Source organism: Capra hircus, chromosome 20 (assembly GCF_001704415.2).
Source record: "Capra hircus breed San Clemente chromosome 20, ASM170441v1, whole genome shotgun sequence".
In the NCBI taxonomy this organism is placed as follows: Eukaryota; Metazoa; Chordata; class Mammalia; order Artiodactyla; family Bovidae; genus Capra; species Capra hircus.
This window is the reverse complement of record NC_030827.1, coordinates 28418583-28440021: the sequence shown is the minus strand read 5'-3', so window position 1 is coordinate 28440021 and position 21439 is coordinate 28418583. Positions and strand designations below refer to the sequence as shown.

The window sequence follows — 21439 nt, the reverse complement described above, 5'->3', positions numbered from 1 at the left end:
GACTTATTAAACATTTTCTCATGCTTGAATTTTGGGAGAGGGAAGGAAGTTGAAAAATCATTTTCTTTGATCATCTCCTCCCATGCCACAAGCTTCTTTTTTCCACATCACATCTTCCATGTAACTGTCATTGACAAGACTGACTAGAAAATAGATATTACCTTGCCTGACAGAGAAGCAGGAGAAAGTTAGACAATTAAATTTTCTCAGGTTCATGTGGCTTGGTAAAGGCATATTCTAAAGTCCATGCTCTTTCTCCCGTGCTCTTCAGGTTGTAAACCGAGTCATATTTGCTAAGTAATGTTGTGAGGAAGTTTATTCTGAGTTGGAAGATAAAAAGATGTGTTCATTTGAAGTAAACATTCATTCCACAGATAATGACAGTGTTCCTACTAGGTGCTAGGTGTATGGTAGGTGCTGAGAAATTATGATGAGGAAGGCAGATGCCTTCTAATCTCACAGATTTAATGGGGGAAGCAAATGTTCACATCACGTAAATAAGGGCATAATTACAAACTGGGCAACTGCTCTGTTCTGAATCATCTGTCCAGGTCTGGAATGGTTGATCAGAAAGCTTATTCCTAGGAGGTGACATTTGAGTTAAGATCTAAAGGGTGAGGATGAGTTGGGCAAAAAGGAACAGGAGGAGGAAGACAATTCCAGACAGAGGGAACAAGGCATGGGGAAGAACTGAGAGAGGGTTTTGGGTTTTTTTTTTCCTTTTTGTGTCAGAGCACAGAGAGAGAGAGTGAAGAAGCAAAAGGATGAGAGAAGGAGATAGGCTGGATCCTGAAGGGTCTTCAGATGGTATTAAGAATTGTACTTGATATTCCACAAGCAGGTATCTTGGAGAGAACTGATTTTGTGTACCTTAACTATTGGAGAAAGTTGGTGAGGCAATATCTTAATATTTATTACAGGTATTTTTCCAAGTATTCATAATGTTTTCTTAAAACATGTTTTCCTATCTCTCCAAAGCCTTGCTTCAGAATTATTTCATCATGCTCAACTTTTCAGCCTTGTCATGCTATGCAAATAATTTGTAGCACCTTTAAACTTCAAAACCATTTATAACTTGAGCTTAGATCTAAAATGGTGACAATAAAGGTTTTTATGTGTCCTCGGTTGTGTCTGACTCTGCGACCTCATGGGCTGTAGCCCACCAGGCTCCTCTGTCCATGAGATTTCCCAGGCAAGAATACTGGAGTGGGTTGCCATTTCCGACTCCAGGGGATCTTCCTGACCCAAAGATTGAATCCGTGTCTTGTGTCTCCTGCATTGGCAGGTGGATTCTTTACCACTGGTGCTACCTTGGAAGCCCATCTCCTTTTTAGTGAATATTTGTCAAAACAGTATTGAATTAGTTATAGTTGGAAACTTTGCAGAAGAGAAAACTTTAAACATTAGACTTCGAGGGAAGAAATATGGAAATTACATATATAATCTAGTGAAGGTGTCAGGTAGTAGTTATATATAATTAACTTAACCTGATGCAAAGAGCCAACTCATTTGGAGAAGATCCTGATCCTGGAAAAGATTGAAGGCAAAAGGAGAAGGGAGTGGCAGAGGATGAGATCATTAGATAGCATCACTGACTCAATGGACGTGAATCTGAGGGCACTTTGGGAGACAGTGGAGGAAAGATGAGCCTGGCTGCATGCCATGGAGTTACAGAGTCGAACATGACTATAGAGACTGAACAACAAAAACTTAATGGTGATGACCTGGCATTCTCTGTCCAATATTCATGTCTTGTTGGAATTGTAATCGCCTCTTATTTTTGGTTATGATTAAAGAGAGAAGTAGAACTTTATTTAAATAAGCTATTGGCTTTTTTTTAAGCTAAGGCAGTATAAAAAATGATTTTGCTCTTACTGTATAATTTATTAATACTATAAATAAAGGATGCATCTAGGTTACTAATCAAAATTGGATTTAAGTCTTTCAAGTTCATCCTTGTTGAAAAGATGGTTTATTTACAAGTCTAAACATTCAGCCTATCAGTTCAGTTCAGTCTCCCAGTTGTGTCTGACTCTTTGCGAACTATGGAGCAAACAGGTTCCCTATCCATCACCAACTCCTGGAGCTTGCTCAAACTCATGCTTCTTGAGTCGGTGATGCCTTCCAACCATTTCCTCCTCTTTTGTCCCCTTCTCCTCCTGCTTTCAACTGATAGTGTAATATTTCAGCATAGAAAATTGCTGACTCAGCCACTTCCTTAAAGTCAAGCAAAAAGCATCATCACTTTTGATCTGGCTAAAAGTATAACTTTAAAGATTATCAAAATAAGCTTTGAAAATGGGAACATGCATATTATTGAGAAAAGTGAAAGTGAAGTCGCTCAGTCGTGTCCGACTCTTTGCGACCCCATGGACTGCAGCCTCCCAGGCTCCTCCCTCCATGGGATTCTCCAGGCAAGAGTACTGGAGTGGGGTGCCATTTCCTTCTCCAGGGGACTTTCCCGACTCAGGGATCGAGCCCGGGTCTCCCGCATTCCAGGTATACGCTTTAACCTCTGAGCCACCAGGGAAGCCCTATTATTGAGAAACTCAGTGTTTATTGGGCAAGCATCTTCACCCTTTAACCTTTGTAAAGGGGGCTTCCCAAGTGGCGCTGGTGGTGAAGAACCCGCCTGCCAATGCAGGAGACTTAAGAGATGGGGTTACATCCCTGGGTCGAGAAGATCCTCTGGAGAAGAAAATGGCAACCCACTCCAGTATTCTGGAGAATCCCATGGACAGAGGAGCCTGGTGGGCTACAGTATATAGAGTCGTAAAGAGTCAGACATCACTGAATTGACTTCGCACAAACACACACAAACAAAGTGTGGTATAAATTGCCTCGTATCAACAATGTATTTCCTTGGTGGGAAAGATGAGCCTTCTGTCCTGGAGTGAGAGCAACCTGTTTGTGTCTTCATGTTGAGTGGAATGGAAGAAGGGAGGGCATATACACTCGCAGGGTTTTCACTGAAGGCCTTGGATAAAGCATGCTTATTCCTTTCCTGGAACATTTTCTATACCCCTGCCTCTTTTTTCTAGGTGAACTGACATTCCTTCTTCCATACTTTCAAGGTAGGAGTAAGTTAAATAAAGACTTTTCATGTGTAGCATTCTCATGGCAAGTAAAATAGTTTTACTACTGATCAGTTTGAAAAGCTAACATGTCTACTCTTTTATGAACATAACTGTTGCTTCCATCTCTCAGAGCTTCTCAGAGATCTTCTCCTATACTGTGTCACTGAATTTCAGCTCATGCTGTCAGGTCTGGTAATAATTTTAAGTATCAAACCCTCATTGTATAGATTCGAAAATGAAAAGAGAATACCCATGAGTTGGGTGTTCAGAACCTGCATCACGAAAAGCCTGTGAAAAGAATGTGATGAAAGCGACTGGCACATGTACAGTGGTGTGTACCCACAGGGAGAACCGCTGGTTACTGCATCTGCTGATCTGATTTTTTATCGAATATTTGAGTACTGCCTACTACATGGTAGGTATTCTGTCTAGGAATGGCATGGTCTATTTTCAAGTAATTTTGGAAAAAGATATGATCTGTTCATTTATTCAGAATTTATTTAATTGTGGAGTTACTGTGGCAGAGCCGTGGGGGTTTGGAGATGACAATGTTTGGTCTGTACCTTTACTCTAAGGACAGTTAAGGTCAAGGTGAAGTGGGACATGGGGGAAAAAACACCCAAGTCTGCCCGAGTTTTTGAAGTTTCATAGGAAGTTGCTTTTGAGATTGAATATTGAGGGGAGAGGGGGTGTGTTCTCAGAAAATAAGTCTATGTATAGAAGTAATAATCATTGAAATAATATTATTAATGAAGCAACTAATGTTTATAGAAGACTTTGGTGTCATTTCTTTTTCTTCTCAGTGCTTTACATGTGTTAACTTGTTCACTCCTCACAACAGCCCTAAGAGATGGGTATTACAGACCAGGTAACCGAGGCAGAGAAGGGTTAGTTACCTAGCTGTCTGTCACACAGTTAGTAATGGTAGAGTCCAGCAGTCTGGAACCAGTTTCATTTGTGTGAAAAAGATGACCTGTCTGGGGAATGGTAGAACCTGATGTGGTTGGATGTTAAGGTCTGTGTGTATTTGTGAGGGTTTTGGCTAGTTAGGAACTTATGGGTCAGATCATGATGAGCCTCGGAAGACATGCTAAGGAGTTAGAATTTTACTCTATAGGACCTGTATTTGTATGTTTTTGAAAAAAAGATCCAGAGCTTACCTTCATCGGAATCATTCTGGGTGCTTTGTATAGATACACACTCCCAGGTTCCGCTTCAGATCTACTGAATCAGAATTTTCCTGCTCCAGAAGGTGGCCAAGGGGCTCATGCCCTAATACGGTCAAGCGGTAAATTGGTCCCTAGTTCCCTAACAGCAGCTGCTGCTCCTGTTTGCACTGAATTTCTTGCTATTTAATCTGCTGAGTTGAAAATTCATGTGAAGAAGCCTATGAGTTCTATTTTGTATGTGTAGGGTTTAATTTGCTAGCAGAATATCCTATTGAAAATGTGAAGGAAAAAAAAAAAAGAAGCTGCCTGCTTGATTTAGAGAGTGGGAATATTTGAGTCTTTTGCTTCTGGCTGGTGGGAGATTCTCATGGATGTAGTTGAGATTACTCATTTGAAAAAATAGAGCAGAAAGCACTGAAATACAAAAACAACATGAAATGTGAAATATCGAAAGAGATTAAGGAGACATCAAAAGCAAGCAGGGACCCAGGGAGAAGTGGAGATCAAAACCCAAGGAAGGAGGGTTTCATGATATCTTTGTTTTTAGTAACTGCATCTGAGAATTCATGTAAGAAAATAACTAGAAATAAAAAAGGGTGACGGTGACCTGGAGAAATAGAATTTTGGTGGAGCAGTTAAGAGTGGAAGCCAGATTTTAAGGTGCCTATAAAGTTGATAGCTAGTGAAGACTGGTTAGATTATTCTTTATAAAAACTTAACTTTAAGAAGAAAAGTAGAGTGATGAAAAAAGGCTACGAGGTAAAAGGAGAGCTTAAACATTACTAGGTTTTTCCTTTTTACACAGTATACATTTATTGTAAGGATCAAAACAATATAAATGGTAGTTTCCTTTCATCCAATTACCAAGAGATAACAACTATTCAAGTTTGTCATTATTTTTCAAGCCATGTTTCTATCTGTGTAGACATGCATTTATACATTTTTAATGAAAATATGTTTACAGCAGTCTGATTTTTTTGTATGTACCTTAATGTATCAGAAACACTTATCTCATTCATTACATATTATTTTACACCATTATTTTTTTATAGTTGCCAGGCATCACATTGTGTGTATGTAATAGTTGGTAAAATCCTATTATTGGCACTTATGGTTTGGGGGGCACTTTTTCTTTTTAAATGGTACTACCATTAATATCTTTGTGGGCAGATCTCTTCTCAGTTGCATAATTACAAATTTTGATTAATTTGAAATGATGTCATTGTTAGATTAAATTAATCGAGAAAGGTACCAAATGGACTGTGAGCTTATGGGATCTATAAATCATGTAGATGTGTTAGCCTTAGATAAAAGGAAGGAGATTTCCTTCTTTCTGGATGCCAGAAGAGAAGTATGAGCCTGTAGGTGGTTGGTGGAGAAACAGTCGAGAGAGTGCCTTGAGGGAGTAAGCGTATGATCGTCTGTTGTATCTTAATGTGCATTGTGAAAGGGCAAGTATTGATAGTTAGAAGGTGTTGGAAAGATGTGGGGGGTTGAAAAGACTACAGAGAAGAAGCAGCAAAGGAGTGTGTGAGCGGTGGGCTCTGGGGGCCACTGAGCTAGTTGTGAGTGGCTGGCGTCATAGTCCACGTGGTGTGCCACTAGATTTAGTTCCTCTGTCCTTTCAGCAGCACCCAGAGCCCAGGGCTGGGAGTAGAGAATGGCCGGCATGAGTTAACCTGTGGAGGGAGGCAGGCAGGTGACCTGCATGGGAGAGCTGGAAGCACACAGCAGAGGAGGGAAAGCTGGTGTTAGAGAGCAGTTCAGTCCAGTCGCTCAGTCATGTCTGACTCTGCGACCCCATGGACTGCAGCATGCCAGGCCTCCCTATCCATCACCAAATCCTGGAATTTACCCAAACTCACGTCCATCGAGTCAGTGATGCCATCCAACCATCTCATCCTCTGTCATCCCCTTCTCCTCCCACCTTCAATCTTTCCCAGCAGCAGGGTCTTTTCCAGTGACTCAGCTCTTCACATCAGGTGGCCAAAGTATTGGAGTTTCAGCTTCAGCATCATTCCTTCCAATGAACACCCAGGACTGATCTCCTTTAGGATGGACTGGCTGGATCTCCTTGCAGTCCAAGGGACTCTCAAGAGTCTTCTCCAACACCACAGTTCAAAAGCATCAATTCTTCGGTGCTCAGCTTTCTTTACGGTCCAACTCTCACATCCATACATGACCACTGGAAAAACCGTAGCCTTGACTAGACGGACCTATGTTGACAAAATGATGCCTTTGATTTTTAATATACTGTCTAGGTTGGTCATAACTTTCCTTCCAAGGAGTAAGCGTCTTTTAATTTCATGGCTGCAGTCACCATCTGCATTGATTTTGGAGCACAGAAAAATAAAGTCAGCCACTGTTTCCATTGTTTCCCCATCTATTTCCCATGAAGTGATGGGACCAGATGCCATGATCTTCGTTTTCTGAATGTTGAGCTTTAAGCCAACTTTTTCATTCTCCTCTTTCACTTTCATCAAGAGGCCCTTTAGTTCTTCTTCACTTTCTGCCATAAGCATGGTGTCATCTGCATATCTGAGGTTACTGACATTTCTCCCGGCAATCTTGATTCCAGCTTGTGCTTCCTCCAGCCCAGCGTTTCTCATGATGTACTCTGCATGTAACTTAAATAAGCAGGGTGACAATATACAGCCTTGACGTACTCCTTTTCCTATTTGGAACCAGTCTGTTGTTCCATGTCCAGTTCCAACTGTTGCTTCCTGACCTGCATACAGGTTTCTCAAGAGGCAGGTCAGGTGGTCTGGTATTACCATCTCTCTCAGAATTTTCCACAGTTTATTGTGATCCACACAGTTAAAGGCTTTGGCATAGTCAATAAAACAGAAATAGATGCTTTTCTGGAACTCTCTTGCTTCTTCGATGATCCAGCGGATGTTGGCAATTTAATTATAGGAGTAAACAAATACATAAACAAAGTACAAGATTAGGTAGATACTTAACATCCAAGAGGGCTCTTCCAGGAACTGCTCCAGAGGCTCTTGACTATTTGAAGGTATCTTTGGGATAGATGCTGTCAGAGCAATAAGAGGCAGAAGCAACCATTTTATAAAAAAATTATTGAGATAATACAAATAACTTATAGATTGTAGTTTTAAACTTGTGATATTAAGAACCTAGTATGGTGCATTCAGTATATGCCAAATACCTATCGATGGACTTGAACTTCTTTGTCAAAGCACCTCAGTATATTTGTAATTGAGCAAATTCCAAATATCTGAAGGCATTTTTAAAAATAAGATTTCAGAGCTTGCTCCAAGTTTTTCTTCCTTCTCATGCTCACCGTCTTTCACTTTCACTTCTCTCTCTCTCTCTCTTTTTTTTTGGCGTGCTTTAACATTTATTATGTACTGCATGTTGCTACACTTACTCTCATATCTATTTAAGCTTGGTTCTTTGTTCTTTTTTTAGCCCTACCTATTAGGTCTTTTAGCTTTAATCATCCATGTCTGTTTCTATTAGATTGTTTCCCTAAGAACTCTGTAAGTGAAACTGATTCAGATTTTACAGCCCTAGTGATTTTCCTTCTGGTGTACAACCCTGAAGATGCTATACATCACAGGAGCTGATGAATCATTTTGTAGGGCTTTTGTTTTCTATTTTGTATTTGAAAAATTAGGCATGATCATGAACATGGGAATGTCTTCTAATATCATGAGGATAATACAACCATAAAATAAAATCACCCATGTTAGCTTTGGTCTCTGAAAAATAATGCATTATATTCTGATTTTGAACAAATTGAATTCCCCAGAGAACATTCATTCATGTAAAATTTCACTTCTGTAAATTTTCACTGCTTGTACTGGAAGCTAAAATTACTCTGCACCTGCTGCTAGTGTCTGGCATTGTCCTGGGGGCTTTACACCTGTTAAGCCATTAAATCATCACAGCGGGCTGGTAAGGTAGATCTGGATTCCCCCATTTTACTGAAAAGAGATGGGAGCTGAGTGTATAGAAATTACTTTTCTTATGCCACCCAGCTCAAAGTTGGAATTTGATCCAGTTTGCTTGGCCTAACCACAGCAGTCTCCCTAATTGAAGATAGACATGGGACTGTACTAAGACTTCCTTTTGGTTCTAAACATTGATTCGAATGAAAAATGAATCCAAGTGCCGTAGGTTGAGATGGTAAGCTGTTGGGAGTCAATTCAGCTCAGTGCTGAGCATAATCTTTGGCAAATTCCCAGGCTTCTGTCACATAGTACTGCCAGATAAAGGTTTGCCCTGGTCATCCATAATTTCCTTTCTACATAGTATTGTTCCATGGTAAGGAAATGAATTGTGGGAAGATGAATTCACATGGGGTCATAGTATATATTTCCTCCAGCTTGTCTGAGGCATGGTTATTTTATCTTCTGATTTTTGGCATTTGATTCAGGGCCCAAAGCTGGGCTCTTGGCTGGGGTCCAGCATCTGCCATTTGTTCCTGCTTCTCCTTCCCATTACATACCTCCCCGCTGATGTTTGCTCATATTTTATTACTTAATTCGATCCCTCTCCTCTTCAGTCTATCCTAAATGTTTCCAATCATAGTAATCTTTTTGAAATACTAATTTTACCTAAAATACTGCTACGCTTCATACTCTGATTGCACTTACATAATAATAATCTTGAACTGACAAAATTACAGAGATGGAGAACTGATTAGTGGCTGCCTGGGTTTAGGGATGTAGGTATAAAGGCAAATAAGTATGACTCTAAAGAGGGAGATGGTGAGTGATCAAATCGTTGTGTCTTGATTTGCGATAGTGGGTACATGATGCAAATGTGAACAAATGACATAACACTAGTGTCGATTTCCTCCTTTTGATGTTGTATTATCGGCGCATAAGATGTAATCAGTGGGGAAACATGAGACTTCTCTGCACTATCTGTGTAACTTCACGTGACTCTATAATTATTTAAAAATAAAAAGCAAAAAAAAAGTCTGATGTGCTTTAAAATATGCAGATTTCTTGGTCTGTCATAGTCATTATATTTCATATTCTTTGTTTCCCTCTGAATTAATAATTTAGTCATTTTTTTTCTACCTGAATCTTATTTGGGATTAACACAGTGTTTGACTTTTAGCAGTTACCAAGAAATGCTTCTTGAATTAATTGAACAATTAAATATGCTTTATGAAAGAACCAGCATATCAGTGCTTGGTCTCATATTAACCATCTTTCTTTCCTACTGTCCTCTTTATTTAGTCTTTCTTGTCCCTGACTAATTACTTTCTAAGGACTAGAAAAACATGCCAGCGATTTGACTGGTGGAGTCCTGGAGGCTTGGGCTTGACTGGCAGAGTTGCATTGCCTGTGGCGAAGGTAACAGAGTCCAGTCACAAATTCTAAAAGGCAGTGGCTTTTTTGAGGACTTAAGATTTAGTGTTTTAACGAAAAGATGAGCCAGGAAGACCAGGATATAAACTAGTGAACCCTGAACATCTATGCATTCACATTTATTAGGACTAGTTTTATAGCCCAGTATGTGACTTACTTTGGTGGATGTTTTACCCATGTGTATCTAAAGAGAAAAAGATAGTCTTTTGAATATCTTTTGTGGTTGTAATTTTCTATGAAAATGTATTTCAAATCGTCTGTGTCTTTAATGATCTTTTTTGGAGGGGATTGGTTCTGTCAATGTCTCATACTATGTTGAATTGTCTGTTTTTCCTTTTAATACTGTCAGGTTTTGTCTCACGTGTTCTGAAGCTCTGTTATTAGGTACATACACATTTGTGATTATTGTGCCTTCATCCTGATGGATTAATCCTTTGGATTAATTCATTAATCCTTTTGGATTAATGAATGATATCATTATGAATGATATCTTCATGTCTGTCTTGATGTCTTTGTTATTAAACACTTCAGTCTTCTTATGCTTACCGTTTGCACGGTATATCTTTTCCACTTAAAATTTTTCAATCTACCTGTGTCTTTATTTAATGTGGATCTCTTAAAGACAGCGTGGAATTGGATCTGGCTTTTTAAAATCTATCTATCCATCTTTGCCCTTTATTCAGTGTGTTTAGTCCATCGGCATTTAAGGCAATTCTTGCTATGGTGGGATTCATACCATTTAGTATTTGTTTTCTGTTTGTTCTTGTGTTTTGTTCTTCTGTTCCTGCTTTCTTTGGGATTAAAGGTTCCAGGATGATTTTAGAACTCCATGTAATTTATTATTGTCTTTAATCTTGTTTTAGGCTTGCTCTAGGAATTGCAATGTATATTCTTACAATTTCTTAGAGGTATTATTTAGGGTTAATATTATACCATTTCCCATAAGATTAAGGACCTTGAAGCTATATATGACCATTTAACCCTTCCCGCATATTATTCGGTAACTGCCATGGGTACTACATTTACATGTTATAAATCACACAGTGCAGAATTTTTACTTTAAACACCCATGTGTATTTTTTAAACATTATGAGAAATACAGTCTTTTATGTTTTGTCAAACAAAGCATGACAGTTTCTGGTGCTCTTCATTCCTTCTGGGTATTTGAAATTCTAATTCTCAGTTAGCCTGGAGAACTTTGTTTGGGATTTCTTATACTTTAAGTCTGCTGAGACATATTTCCACAATTTTCCTTTATCTGAAAAATTCTTTATTGGCCTTCACTTTGGACAGATTTATGGCCTGGATAAAGAATTCTCGGTTCATAGCTGTTGCTTCCCGTCCCTTCCTCCTGCCGCCGCCCCTGCTCTACTTTTCTCCTGTCCTGTGTCCTCTGTGAAGTGAAGTGAAGTCGCTCAGTCATGTCCGACTCTTTGCGATCCCTTGGACTCTTTGCGACCCCTTGGACTGTATAGCCCACCAGGCTCCTCTGTCCCTGGGATTCTCCAGGCAAGAATACTGGAGTGGGTTGCCATTTCCTTCTCCAGGGGATCTTCCAGACCCAGGGATCGAACCCAGGTCTCCCACATTGCAGGCAGACGCTTTAACCTCTGAGCCACTAGGGAAGCCCCTCTGTAGTTTCTTACAAAAACTTAACATTGATTCTTATTTCCCTGTATGTAATGTGTCTTTTGTTTCTCTTCTGTGAAATTTTTCTCTTTGTATTTGTTTCTCAGCAGTTTGATTATGTGTGCCTGGAAGTGGATGTCTTTGCCCTAAATCCTGTTCGGAGTTTTCTGAGCTTCTTCAATTTACATGTCTATGTCTTTCACCCAAATTTGGAGATTTTCAGCTTTATTTTTCTGCATTATTCTCTCTTTTCATCTTCTAAAGCTCCGATTATATAAAGCTCTGATTTGCTATTTTGTTAGTGTCCCACAAGACCCTGATTGTCTCTTTGTATTTGTTTCTTCTTGAGATTAGATTTTCCTTCACATCCTTAACCATACTTATTTACTGTTTTAACATTATTGAGAACAATCTCATACACAAGTCAAATTTTTTCTTGAAGTAGGTTCAAGTTTTTTTTTATTTGTTAATATGTCAAGTAATTTGGCTGTATTGACTTTGTGAATGATACTTTATATAGGGTCTGTATTCTGTAAGTTTCTTCAAAGACAATTGATCATTTTTGGTCTGAACAGGTAGTTATTTTGGCTGAACTTGAACTCAGTTTTGACTTTTCTGTGACAAGTGGCAGCTGTACTGATCCACCCAAAAAGCTGATACTGAATACGTGCTGAATATCATGCATATGTGTCTAGCATAGGTAGCTGTGCTAAAAATACAAATATCGATGGACCTTAATTTCAAGTGACTTGCAATCTAGTTGATAAAGGAGAATAAACAAAGTATGACAAATCCCCATGTGTCATGAGATAAGTACATAGAGACAGTGAGGTTACCGAGAATGGAGTTGTTAAAAGTGATTTTTAAAACAACCCAATCCTTCTACAGGAGGTAGTTTATTTACTATATATGGTGATGATGAGAGATAGGTTTATGAATACCTATTAGTTACGCTGTCACCATTTTGTTAATTCTTTAAAGTAAAGGACCTGTTTCAAAAAGCACAACATATTATGAAAAGGCGATATTAAAAATAAATGTTTAAATTTATAAATGTTTAGATCCTTAAGTGCCATACTACGTGGGAGAATACTTCATTTTTGGTAAGAAAAGATGATTTGATAAAACCTACACAAACAATGCACATGGTTATAAAGAACTGAATGTTAGACACTGCTGAGATAAAAAGATCTAGCCATACTAAAAAAAGTATCACTAAAGATTTATATTACTATGTCATGTATTTAAAAAATCTGTAAGATTCCTGTGTCAAATATCAAAGATGTTTTCTAATCCATCTTGATTTCTGTTTATACTTGTGTCTGTATAAATTAATGAGTAACCTGAGGTTGTTTTTTTACTGTGTAAAAGCATGTCTACCTTAGTAGTAACTTGAGCCTGTCTTTTCTCTCCCCCCGCCCCTTGTTTTAACAGTGTATCCTATTCAGTACATGTATCTGAAGATTACCCAGGTATGTTTTTTTTCTTTTTATTACAAATATTTATGCCATGATTCCTTTGCATATTTTTACTTCTGGAGATGTGAAATGTATTTAAATATATCCAGGGGTGAATCACTGGCAGGGGAAGACTTAAAGATATAATTCTGTTGATTGCCTGCTAGGTACATGTCTTACTTGAGATGCAGTCCAGAATCAAAATAGTTTCCCTGTGAAAACTATTCTTTCTTTTTTAAGCCCATATGATAGTGCCAGCCTATGTACTTACTTCATTATGGTTAAAATAAAGGTTCTCTAAACTGGTTTAGTTGTTGGTTTGGGGAAATCATTTGGTTTCTCATAACCTAAAAATAATAGGCAGGAGCAACAGCTAAAATAATAGCTAAAAGTAATAGTAATAGTTGAAAATAACAGGCCATTCTCAATTTCTCTAAGTCTATGTGTATGTGATAACACGCTCAGTTGTGTCCTAGTCTTTGCAACCCCACAGACTGTGGCCCTCCAGGCTCCTCCGTCCGTGGAATTCTGCAGGCGGGAATACTGGAGTGGATAGTCATTCCCTTTTCTAGGGGATCTTCCTGACCCAGGGATCGATCCTGGGTCTCCCACATTGCAGGCAGAGTCTTTACTATCTGAGCCACCAGGGAAGCCTTCTCTAAGTGTATATATAATTAAACAATGCTTACAACCACCCTATGAGATTGTTACCATAATATCCCCATTTTACAGATGAATGATAACAGTGCTATTAAGGGGAAGAGCTGTAATTTGAACCCAATAGTCCAGAGCCCATGGACCATACCGCTAGACTGCACTAGGCTTGTTACGTATGCACAGCTGTCCTCCCTGTGTGTCCTGAAATCGATTACTAGGTCCACAAACACTTGTGCATAAAAAGCAGAATGTAAGATCACTATAGATTCATTTTTTGATGCATCAAACCAGTGTCTTTCTTCAAGGCCATGTTCAGTCTTACTTTCTGGACTCACTGTAATCTCACCAGAGCCCAGGGTGTGTTTGCCAACATTTGTCATAATAATTTGAAGATATGAACAAAATTTGTTTATCTTTAGTTCTTTTCTCACAAATGATATGTATAATTTTATCTTGAGTAAGAGCATGAGCACTGTAGACTTAGTGAAGATTGAAACTGTCTTGATTAGGGCTTCCCGGGTAGCTCGGCTAGTAGAGACTCCTCCTGCAATGCAGGAGACCCTGGTTTAATTCCTGGGTCAGGAAGATCCCCTGAAGAAGGGATAGGCTACCCACTCCAGTATTCCAGGGCTTCCTTGGTGGCTCAGATGGTAAAGAATCCTTCTTCAATGCGGAAAACATGGGTTCGGTTCCTGGGCTGGGAATGTCTCCTGGAGGGGGGCATGGCAACCCACTCCAGTATTCTTGCCTGGAGAATCCCCATGGACAGAGGAGCCTGGCAGACCACAGTCCATGGGGTCACAAAGAATCAGAAACAACTAAGCATACAGTTTACCCCAAAAAGTGTAATGCAGGAATCTATTGTTTATCATACGCTGTAGAAAACATTAGCACATTTTATCTGCTTATATTTCATATATATACTTTTTACTCCAGTATTCATTCCTAATAAAATCTGATGATTACCAAACTGACCTATGTGTGTTATAAGTTAAAGCCATAATTCTAATTCCTATTTTAATTTAACTATTTTGTTCATTTACTATGTATATTGAGATCATAATTTCTGTATAAAATGAGTAGATCGCTATAATTTTGATTATATGTATTTTAAATATTTTAAAAAATAATTAATTAATAATGTGGTGTCAGAATATTGTAAAATTTATTTCTTTAGCTTTTAACCTAAGTATTTTCTGTAGCAATTTACATTCTGCATTTAACCTTTTTGTAAGATCAAATTTAATATTTAAAAATAATTTTCATAAATCACAAATTCCCTTACAGTTACTTTGCTATGATCTCCATGTATTTTAAGTGTAGCATTCTATAAAACTATTGTACAATTTTATAAGGAGAGTTATTCATTATTAAATATATACCTATTTTTAATAACAGTATCAAAAGTATTCTAGGCAGATATTATTGGAAGAACCAAGACATGAACTATATAAAGAAAAAAAGTTTTTGGATGATTTTGCAATCAGCCCTCTCCCTTATGATATAGTATGCTTTTGATGCTGAATGTTTGCTTAACTGTTAGGAAAATAAAAGCCCTACTTTTTTATTGTTCAGTTCAGTTCAGTTGCTCAGTCGTGTCCGACTCTCTGCGACCTCATGGACTGTAGCACGCCAGGCTTCCCTGTCCATTACCAACTCCCAGAGCTTGCTCAAACTCATGTCCGTCAAGTTAGCGATGCCATCCAACCATCTCATCCTCTGTTGTCCCCTTCTCCTCCTGCCTTCAACTTTTTATTGTAAATATAATTATCGTGTGTTTCATCTGAGGTAGCTTCTAGAGATGTCAGCCATGAGTGATGCAGGACTTTTAAGTCAAGGTGAGAGAAATAATGCCACAAATCAAAGCACAATTGAAGACAGTAAGTGAATTATTCTGTGGGGTAGGAAATATGACGGTGCCTTTAATTAAGGAAGCCAAATATTTAGCTCCCTCTTGTGGCCACGGGGTATCATTCTGGTTTTTCTCATCATACAAGAGCCCCACTTGGAACTACGGTATACAGAAATTGAAATTGAAAATAAAGTATTGGTTATCATTGGTGCTTTTTTATAATTGAATTTTATTCATGAAGCAAGTTAGTAGTGAATTTCCAATATAATTTAATTTATTAAAAAAGTATATAAATAAAACATGAAGATGGAGAGAGAGGATCGGCGAATTTGGGGGTAGAACCAAGTATTTTCATATACATGATTGAATTTATTCTAAATATAGTCTATGTATAGACAGAACAAGTGTTATCATGCCGTTTTATACGTGAAGAAGTATGCCGAGAGAGGCTAAATATTCCCCAAGACCGTGTAGTTTTGCTGGTAACCAAGACTCTAATTCAGTTCTGATTCCTGTCACTTCTGAAGATACTTCTGGAGAAGAAGTAGTAGCAGTATTTTTATGGAGCTTTCTTTAAAGTAAATATTACTGTGATAATATTTCCCCCATTATTAAATTTAATTCTAGTTATTTGTACTAGGAGTTCAGTTAATATGCTTGGTTTTTCATATAAATATATATATATATAAATTATACGCTTGCTTTTCCTTCCCAGTATTCATACCTGTATTTTTTCTCCTCTTGCACTAGCCAGAACTTCCAGAATGATTTTTAATAATAAATATGAAAGTTGGCAGCTTCCTTCCTTTTCTCAAAATTAGTGAGCTTGCTTCTAGTCGCTTTCAGAAAAGCAGGTATCATTCCTTTTCTCATTTACCAAGCTTTTTCTTTTTAAAGAATGAATATTTGCAGTTTATCCAATTCTTGTTTGGCATCAAATGAGGTATCATATATGGTTTCTCCTCTGAACAAAAGGTGACAAGTTTATATTAGCAGATATTTTAATGTTGCTCTATAAGAGTTATGTGTATTTTGTCATATATTCTGTTATTAAAGACTTCAGATTGCTGAAGAGATTAAACTGCTCTTTTGCATTTGATAGAACTTGCTAGCAAATCTGTCTGAGCTTGGTATGTTTTTAGAGATTGTTCTAGGGCAGTTACATTTTTCTGCCATGATTAGTGATCTGTTCTTCTTCTTCTTCTTCTTCTTTTTTTTTTTTTCTATTTCTTTAGCCATTTTTTAACATGTGTTCTTCCTGAAGGTTCACTATGTTGGAAAAATGTCCAAATTTCCTTTAGCAATAAGTTTTTTTAAAAATAGTATTCAATCTTAAATCTAAAAATCTGCATCTGTGTGATTATTTCCCCTTCCTTATTTATATTATTTTATATTTGTTTTTGTCTTTCCCCCTATTTGTTTTTCTTCTAAAATGTTTGTCTATTTTTAAAATTATTTCAAACAAATAGCTCTTTTATGTTGCTTCTGATTTCTAAATTCAGTAATCTTGATAGTACTTTTCTTAATTCCTTCTGATACTGTTCCTCAGGCTTTCCCCCCCCCCCTTTTTCTGAATTTATGGCTTAATGATTACCTTATCATTTAAGTTTGAAAATGCAGTACAGAATTTTTTTTTAATCCTGTGAACATGTATCAGCATAATGTTCCCAATTCAAGATTATACCATCTTATTTATTTCCTTAGGAGCAGATTTGCTATTTTATAATTTAACCTATTAAGTTACCTGTGCCATCTATTGAAATTCATTTCATAGTTTGTTTTTGTGAAAAATGAAAATTTAGAGGGTCTTTAAGGTTTAGGTATACAAAATGACACGTATATAAATGCAATATATATACTGGCTTTTCAAAATAGTGAAGAAATAGAGCAGCCTTCTGGTTATCTGTACTTCTTCATGGAGTTTATACTGTAGACAATTTTCTGTTTTTTAAAGTTAATTATATTACAAATCAGGCTTCCCAGGTGGCACTAGTGGTAGAGAAACCACCTGTCAAGCAGGATACCTGGGTTCGATCCCTGGGCCGGAAAGATCCCTTGGAGAGGGCATGGCAACCCACTCCAGTATTCTTGCCTGGAGAATTACATGGACAGAGGAGCTTGGCGGGCTACAGTCCACGGGTCGCAAAGAGTCAGACGCAACTGAAGCGACTTAGCGCACATGCATGTATGTTACAAATCATAGGTTGTGACTCTGTTGTGACAGACCAGCAGAATTCTTTCTTGTGGGTTACCACCTTTAATTAGGACGCTTGCCTACTGGAGGGTATGAATTCTCTCATTTCTCTAGTTTTTGATATTAAAAAAATAGCAAAGCATTGATGTTTGGACTCAGACAGTTTCACCGCTTACTACACTATGTGTAAACTTTTAATTACTTAAATAACTTGGGTGAATTAATTTCTCTGACTCTTGGTTTCCCCATCTTTAAAACAAGGATGATATTGATAATTGACTGGGTTGGATGGTTTATATGAATATCATATATGGGGGAAATATACAGATTATGTTATAAAATCAATAGTTATTATCTGTAATTATTTCTATGAAGTTACATGATGGCTTAAATTAGAAATAGAATGAAATAGAATAAAAGCAGTGGTTTAAAACACGTGTTTTCATAGCTCTCTACTCATCTGTCCTCTGTCCACAGAATTTCCAGTAATGCTTGCATAGTCTGGCAGGGAAGGGAAGAGAAGAGAAAATATTCATATTGCTAACAGCCTTTAACAAGGATCTATATAGGTTCTCTACAAAATGTACACATTAAAGAACCTAATTGTCCCTAGAAGCTTTTGGAAAAGAAAGTGGAGTCACTCAGTCATGTCTGACTCTGTGATCCCATGGACTGTAGCCTACCAGGCTCCCCCGTCCATGGGATTTTCCAGGCAAGAGTACTGGAGTGGGCTGTCATTTCCTTCTCCAGGGGATCTTCCCAACCCAGGGATCAAACCCAGGTGTCCTTCATCGCAGACAGGCGCTTTACCATCTGAGCCATAAGCTTTTAGAAAGAAAAGAATTGTCAGCCCTAAACTCAAGTAGGAGAATTGCAGAGAAGGAATTTGAGCTTGAAAGCATTGTCTGTCGCTGACTCATTCTGTTACCTTAAATGCATTGTTTACCCTTTTTGTGTACTATTTTCCTATGTCTAAACAAAGATGAGTATTATTACAGATGTCAAAATAGTTTGAGGAAGATTTAAAAATAGTTAACAACAACAAAAGAAAACACAGAATCCATTCAGACAGCTGGGATGCTCCTCAAAGCTCCCCCATCAGCAAACCTCTTCATTGTATAACTAAGCAGAACGTGGCTTAGATTTAAAGAGATCAACAGCTAATTGGTAGCAGAGTCTAGATTTGAAGTGCTTTGTCTGCTCTTCCATTTCTGTTCTTGACCTGGATATTCCTCTGTGATCTGGTCTGTTGTATTGTAATGGTGATTTAATGGATACTGTTATCCATTAAAACTGAAAACATTTTGGTTTGGGTAAATTAAACCAAAAGCAGAAATGGGAAGTGTTCTGATGCTTAAATACTAATCAAGTACAAACCAGTGGAAAATCTCTTTAAAAATGTTTTGTTGAATGCATAATCCTATCTTTTAGTATTATGCAACATTTATTTACCAAATTATATTCTCTTGATTCACACCTCACTTGAGCCATTTGATCCTCTAAATTGAATTATTGTCTTCCTTGTTTTCTTAAACAGAAAATTCTAATTTATTTGCTTCTTGATGCTTTAGCAGAAACCTCCTTATTCCATGACACCAAGATATTCCATGATACTGTGTCCACTTTACAAATTTGTCTGTATCTTTCCTTCTAGTTGGTGGTTAGCTGTTGCTTCTGTTGTTTTAATGCTCTTTTTGTTCACAAGTTTGCTTCAGGGAATCCATTGTGCATGGGGAAAGCCTAACTAAATTGATTCCATACAAATAACTTTGAATCAGTGAGGCTCTGAATGAGGGTTAAGAAATTTAAAAACTGGGGTTAGAGCAGCTTTTGATCCTCACTTGAACATGTGAGGTTACCCACAGAAGAGACTTCAGATAAGCAAGTTTCACCTAATATGACAAGACAGTAATTAAAAGTCATATAAAATATGTTTCTTAATCTGGGGTCTCACTAGATAAACACAGAAATCTCACACCCTCCTAGATGCTAGTTGAAAAAGAAATAAGGCAAAATTTGTAATTAGAACAAAGTAATGAGGCAAACCTACTTGGTTTCCAGTCCAGCCCACCCCCATCTCCTCTCACCTTCCTAAATAACTTAAAGCTTTATAACTCTGAGAGTCTTTTGTGGCTACACTGTGAATACATATCACTTTCACTTACTCACTCCTCAAGGCATAAAAACTGTACAGATGTATCTTTGGAAATAATGACTTAGCTTGATAGCTCTCACTGCACTGACACAATATTATGAAAACTTGGCTCAAGTTTCTTTTATCACGTATTCATAAGTCATCTGAACACTCATTTCTCCTAGCAGAAATTGATGCAGGCTTCTAATATTTGCTGGATGTATTTTATACTTTCATTATATATATATATGTTTACATTTTTATACATCATTGATGAGCATATTTTAGGACCATTATTTAATGGTCTATTTAACTCTTTGTTGAATAGTTGTGTGTCACAGATGCCCTATAATCATCAGTGAGCAAAAAATATAGCAACTGTGTATTATGTTACAACATGTGCCTGTGCTATGTGCTGTGTTCAGTCCTGTCTGACTCTTTGTGACCCCTTTTACTGTAGCCTGCCAGATTCCTCCTGGAATTTTCCAGGCAAGAATACTGGAGTAGTTTGCCATTTCTTCCTCTAGGGGATCTTCCCGACCCCGGGACTGAACCTGCGACTCTGATGTCCCCTACCTGGCAGGCAGATTCTTTACCACTGTGCCACCCGGGAAGCCCCAGATATTATCATATGCTGTGCTGTGCTTAGTCGCTAGTCATGTCCAACTCTTGGCGACCCCATAGACTATAGCCTGCCAGGCCCCACTCTCCATGGGGATTCTCCAGGCAAGAATACAGGAGTGGGTTGCCATGCCCTCCTCCAGGAGATCTTCCCAACCCCAGGATAGAACCCAGATCTCCCACGTTCCAGGCAGATTCTTTACCGTCTGAGCCACCAGGGAATTCCAAGAATACTGGAGTGGGTATCCTATCTTTTCTCCAGGGGATCTTCCTCACCCAGAAATTGAACCGGAGTGTCCTGCATTGCAGGCAGATTCTTTACCAGCTAAGCTATCAGGGAAGCCCAGATATTACCATAGACTTATACCAATATTGCAAAGGATGTTCTTCTGTGAGCTGAGGCAACCAGTCACTTCCAAATGATCCATTACTGCATGAAATGTTAGAGATGTGTTTGAATAGTCTCTGTGCTTCTCCAGGAGATGCAAGCATCTTTAAAGAAAACATTTATAATTAATTTGTACATTATTAATGTGCAAGAAAACCTGTAATTTCCTTCATTTTTTTTCCAGATTAAATCAGGATAATAGTGTGTACCTCATGAGTGTTGGAAGTGATGTAGCTATTCCTTAATTGTTTTTAATAAAGGTTGTACTTTTTCAAGTTACTATGCCGTTAGTTGTCTATATTTCTTTGCAGATAATACATATGTTTCAAGTTCAGAAAATGATGAAGATGTATTAGTTACTACAGAGCCAATTCCAGTAATTTTTCATCGACTAGCAACAGGTAATGGGAATACACTATTTTCTTAAGTTCCTGGTTAATATTTTGTTGATTGTAGGTAGCTGTTTTTTGGTTTCTTTTAACCTATATAATAGATATTTATCTTTGGAATCTATAAGCCTGGTTCTCCATGCAAATTTTCTATTTAACATCACTAGTTTGTTTCTCAACAGTTTTTTAAATGCATAAATTAGTACTTAAAAAAAGTCCCCTTTAAACACATTATATTGATATTTGCTTGTGAAAATATTTTCATGCATAACAATACTGCTAGACAAACTGAATGTTTAGAAAACATAACACAACATAGATTCCACGAACTATATAGCGAGAGCTGAAGGAATTTGTGCTGTGGCCACTTTAGTTTGACCACATTTTTATGGGCAATGAAAAATCAGAAAAGTTTGTATATAATTCTCTAACATAAGATAATTTCAAAATATTTCTCAATTCTCTTGCAAAAAAGAATCATCTTTGGATGTTTTTATACTGAAACTTATAAATGTTTGGTAAAT

At 37.7% G+C, this 21439-nt stretch overlaps 1 protein-coding gene across 2 annotated transcripts in view; it reads left to right on the top strand.

Annotated features, from left to right (window-relative positions):
• PARP8 (poly(ADP-ribose) polymerase family member 8) overlaps positions 1–21439 on the top strand; it is a 191296-nt gene that overhangs the window by 86687 nt on the left and 83170 nt on the right. For both annotated transcript variants that reach the window (XM_018065626.1, XM_018065625.1), the window contains exons 4-5: positions 12658–12695; positions 20838–20927. In XM_018065626.1, coding sequence (XP_017921115.1) covers positions 12658–12695; positions 20838–20927 — 128 coding nt within the window. The remainder of the gene's footprint in view (positions 1–12657; positions 12696–20837; positions 20928–21439) is intronic.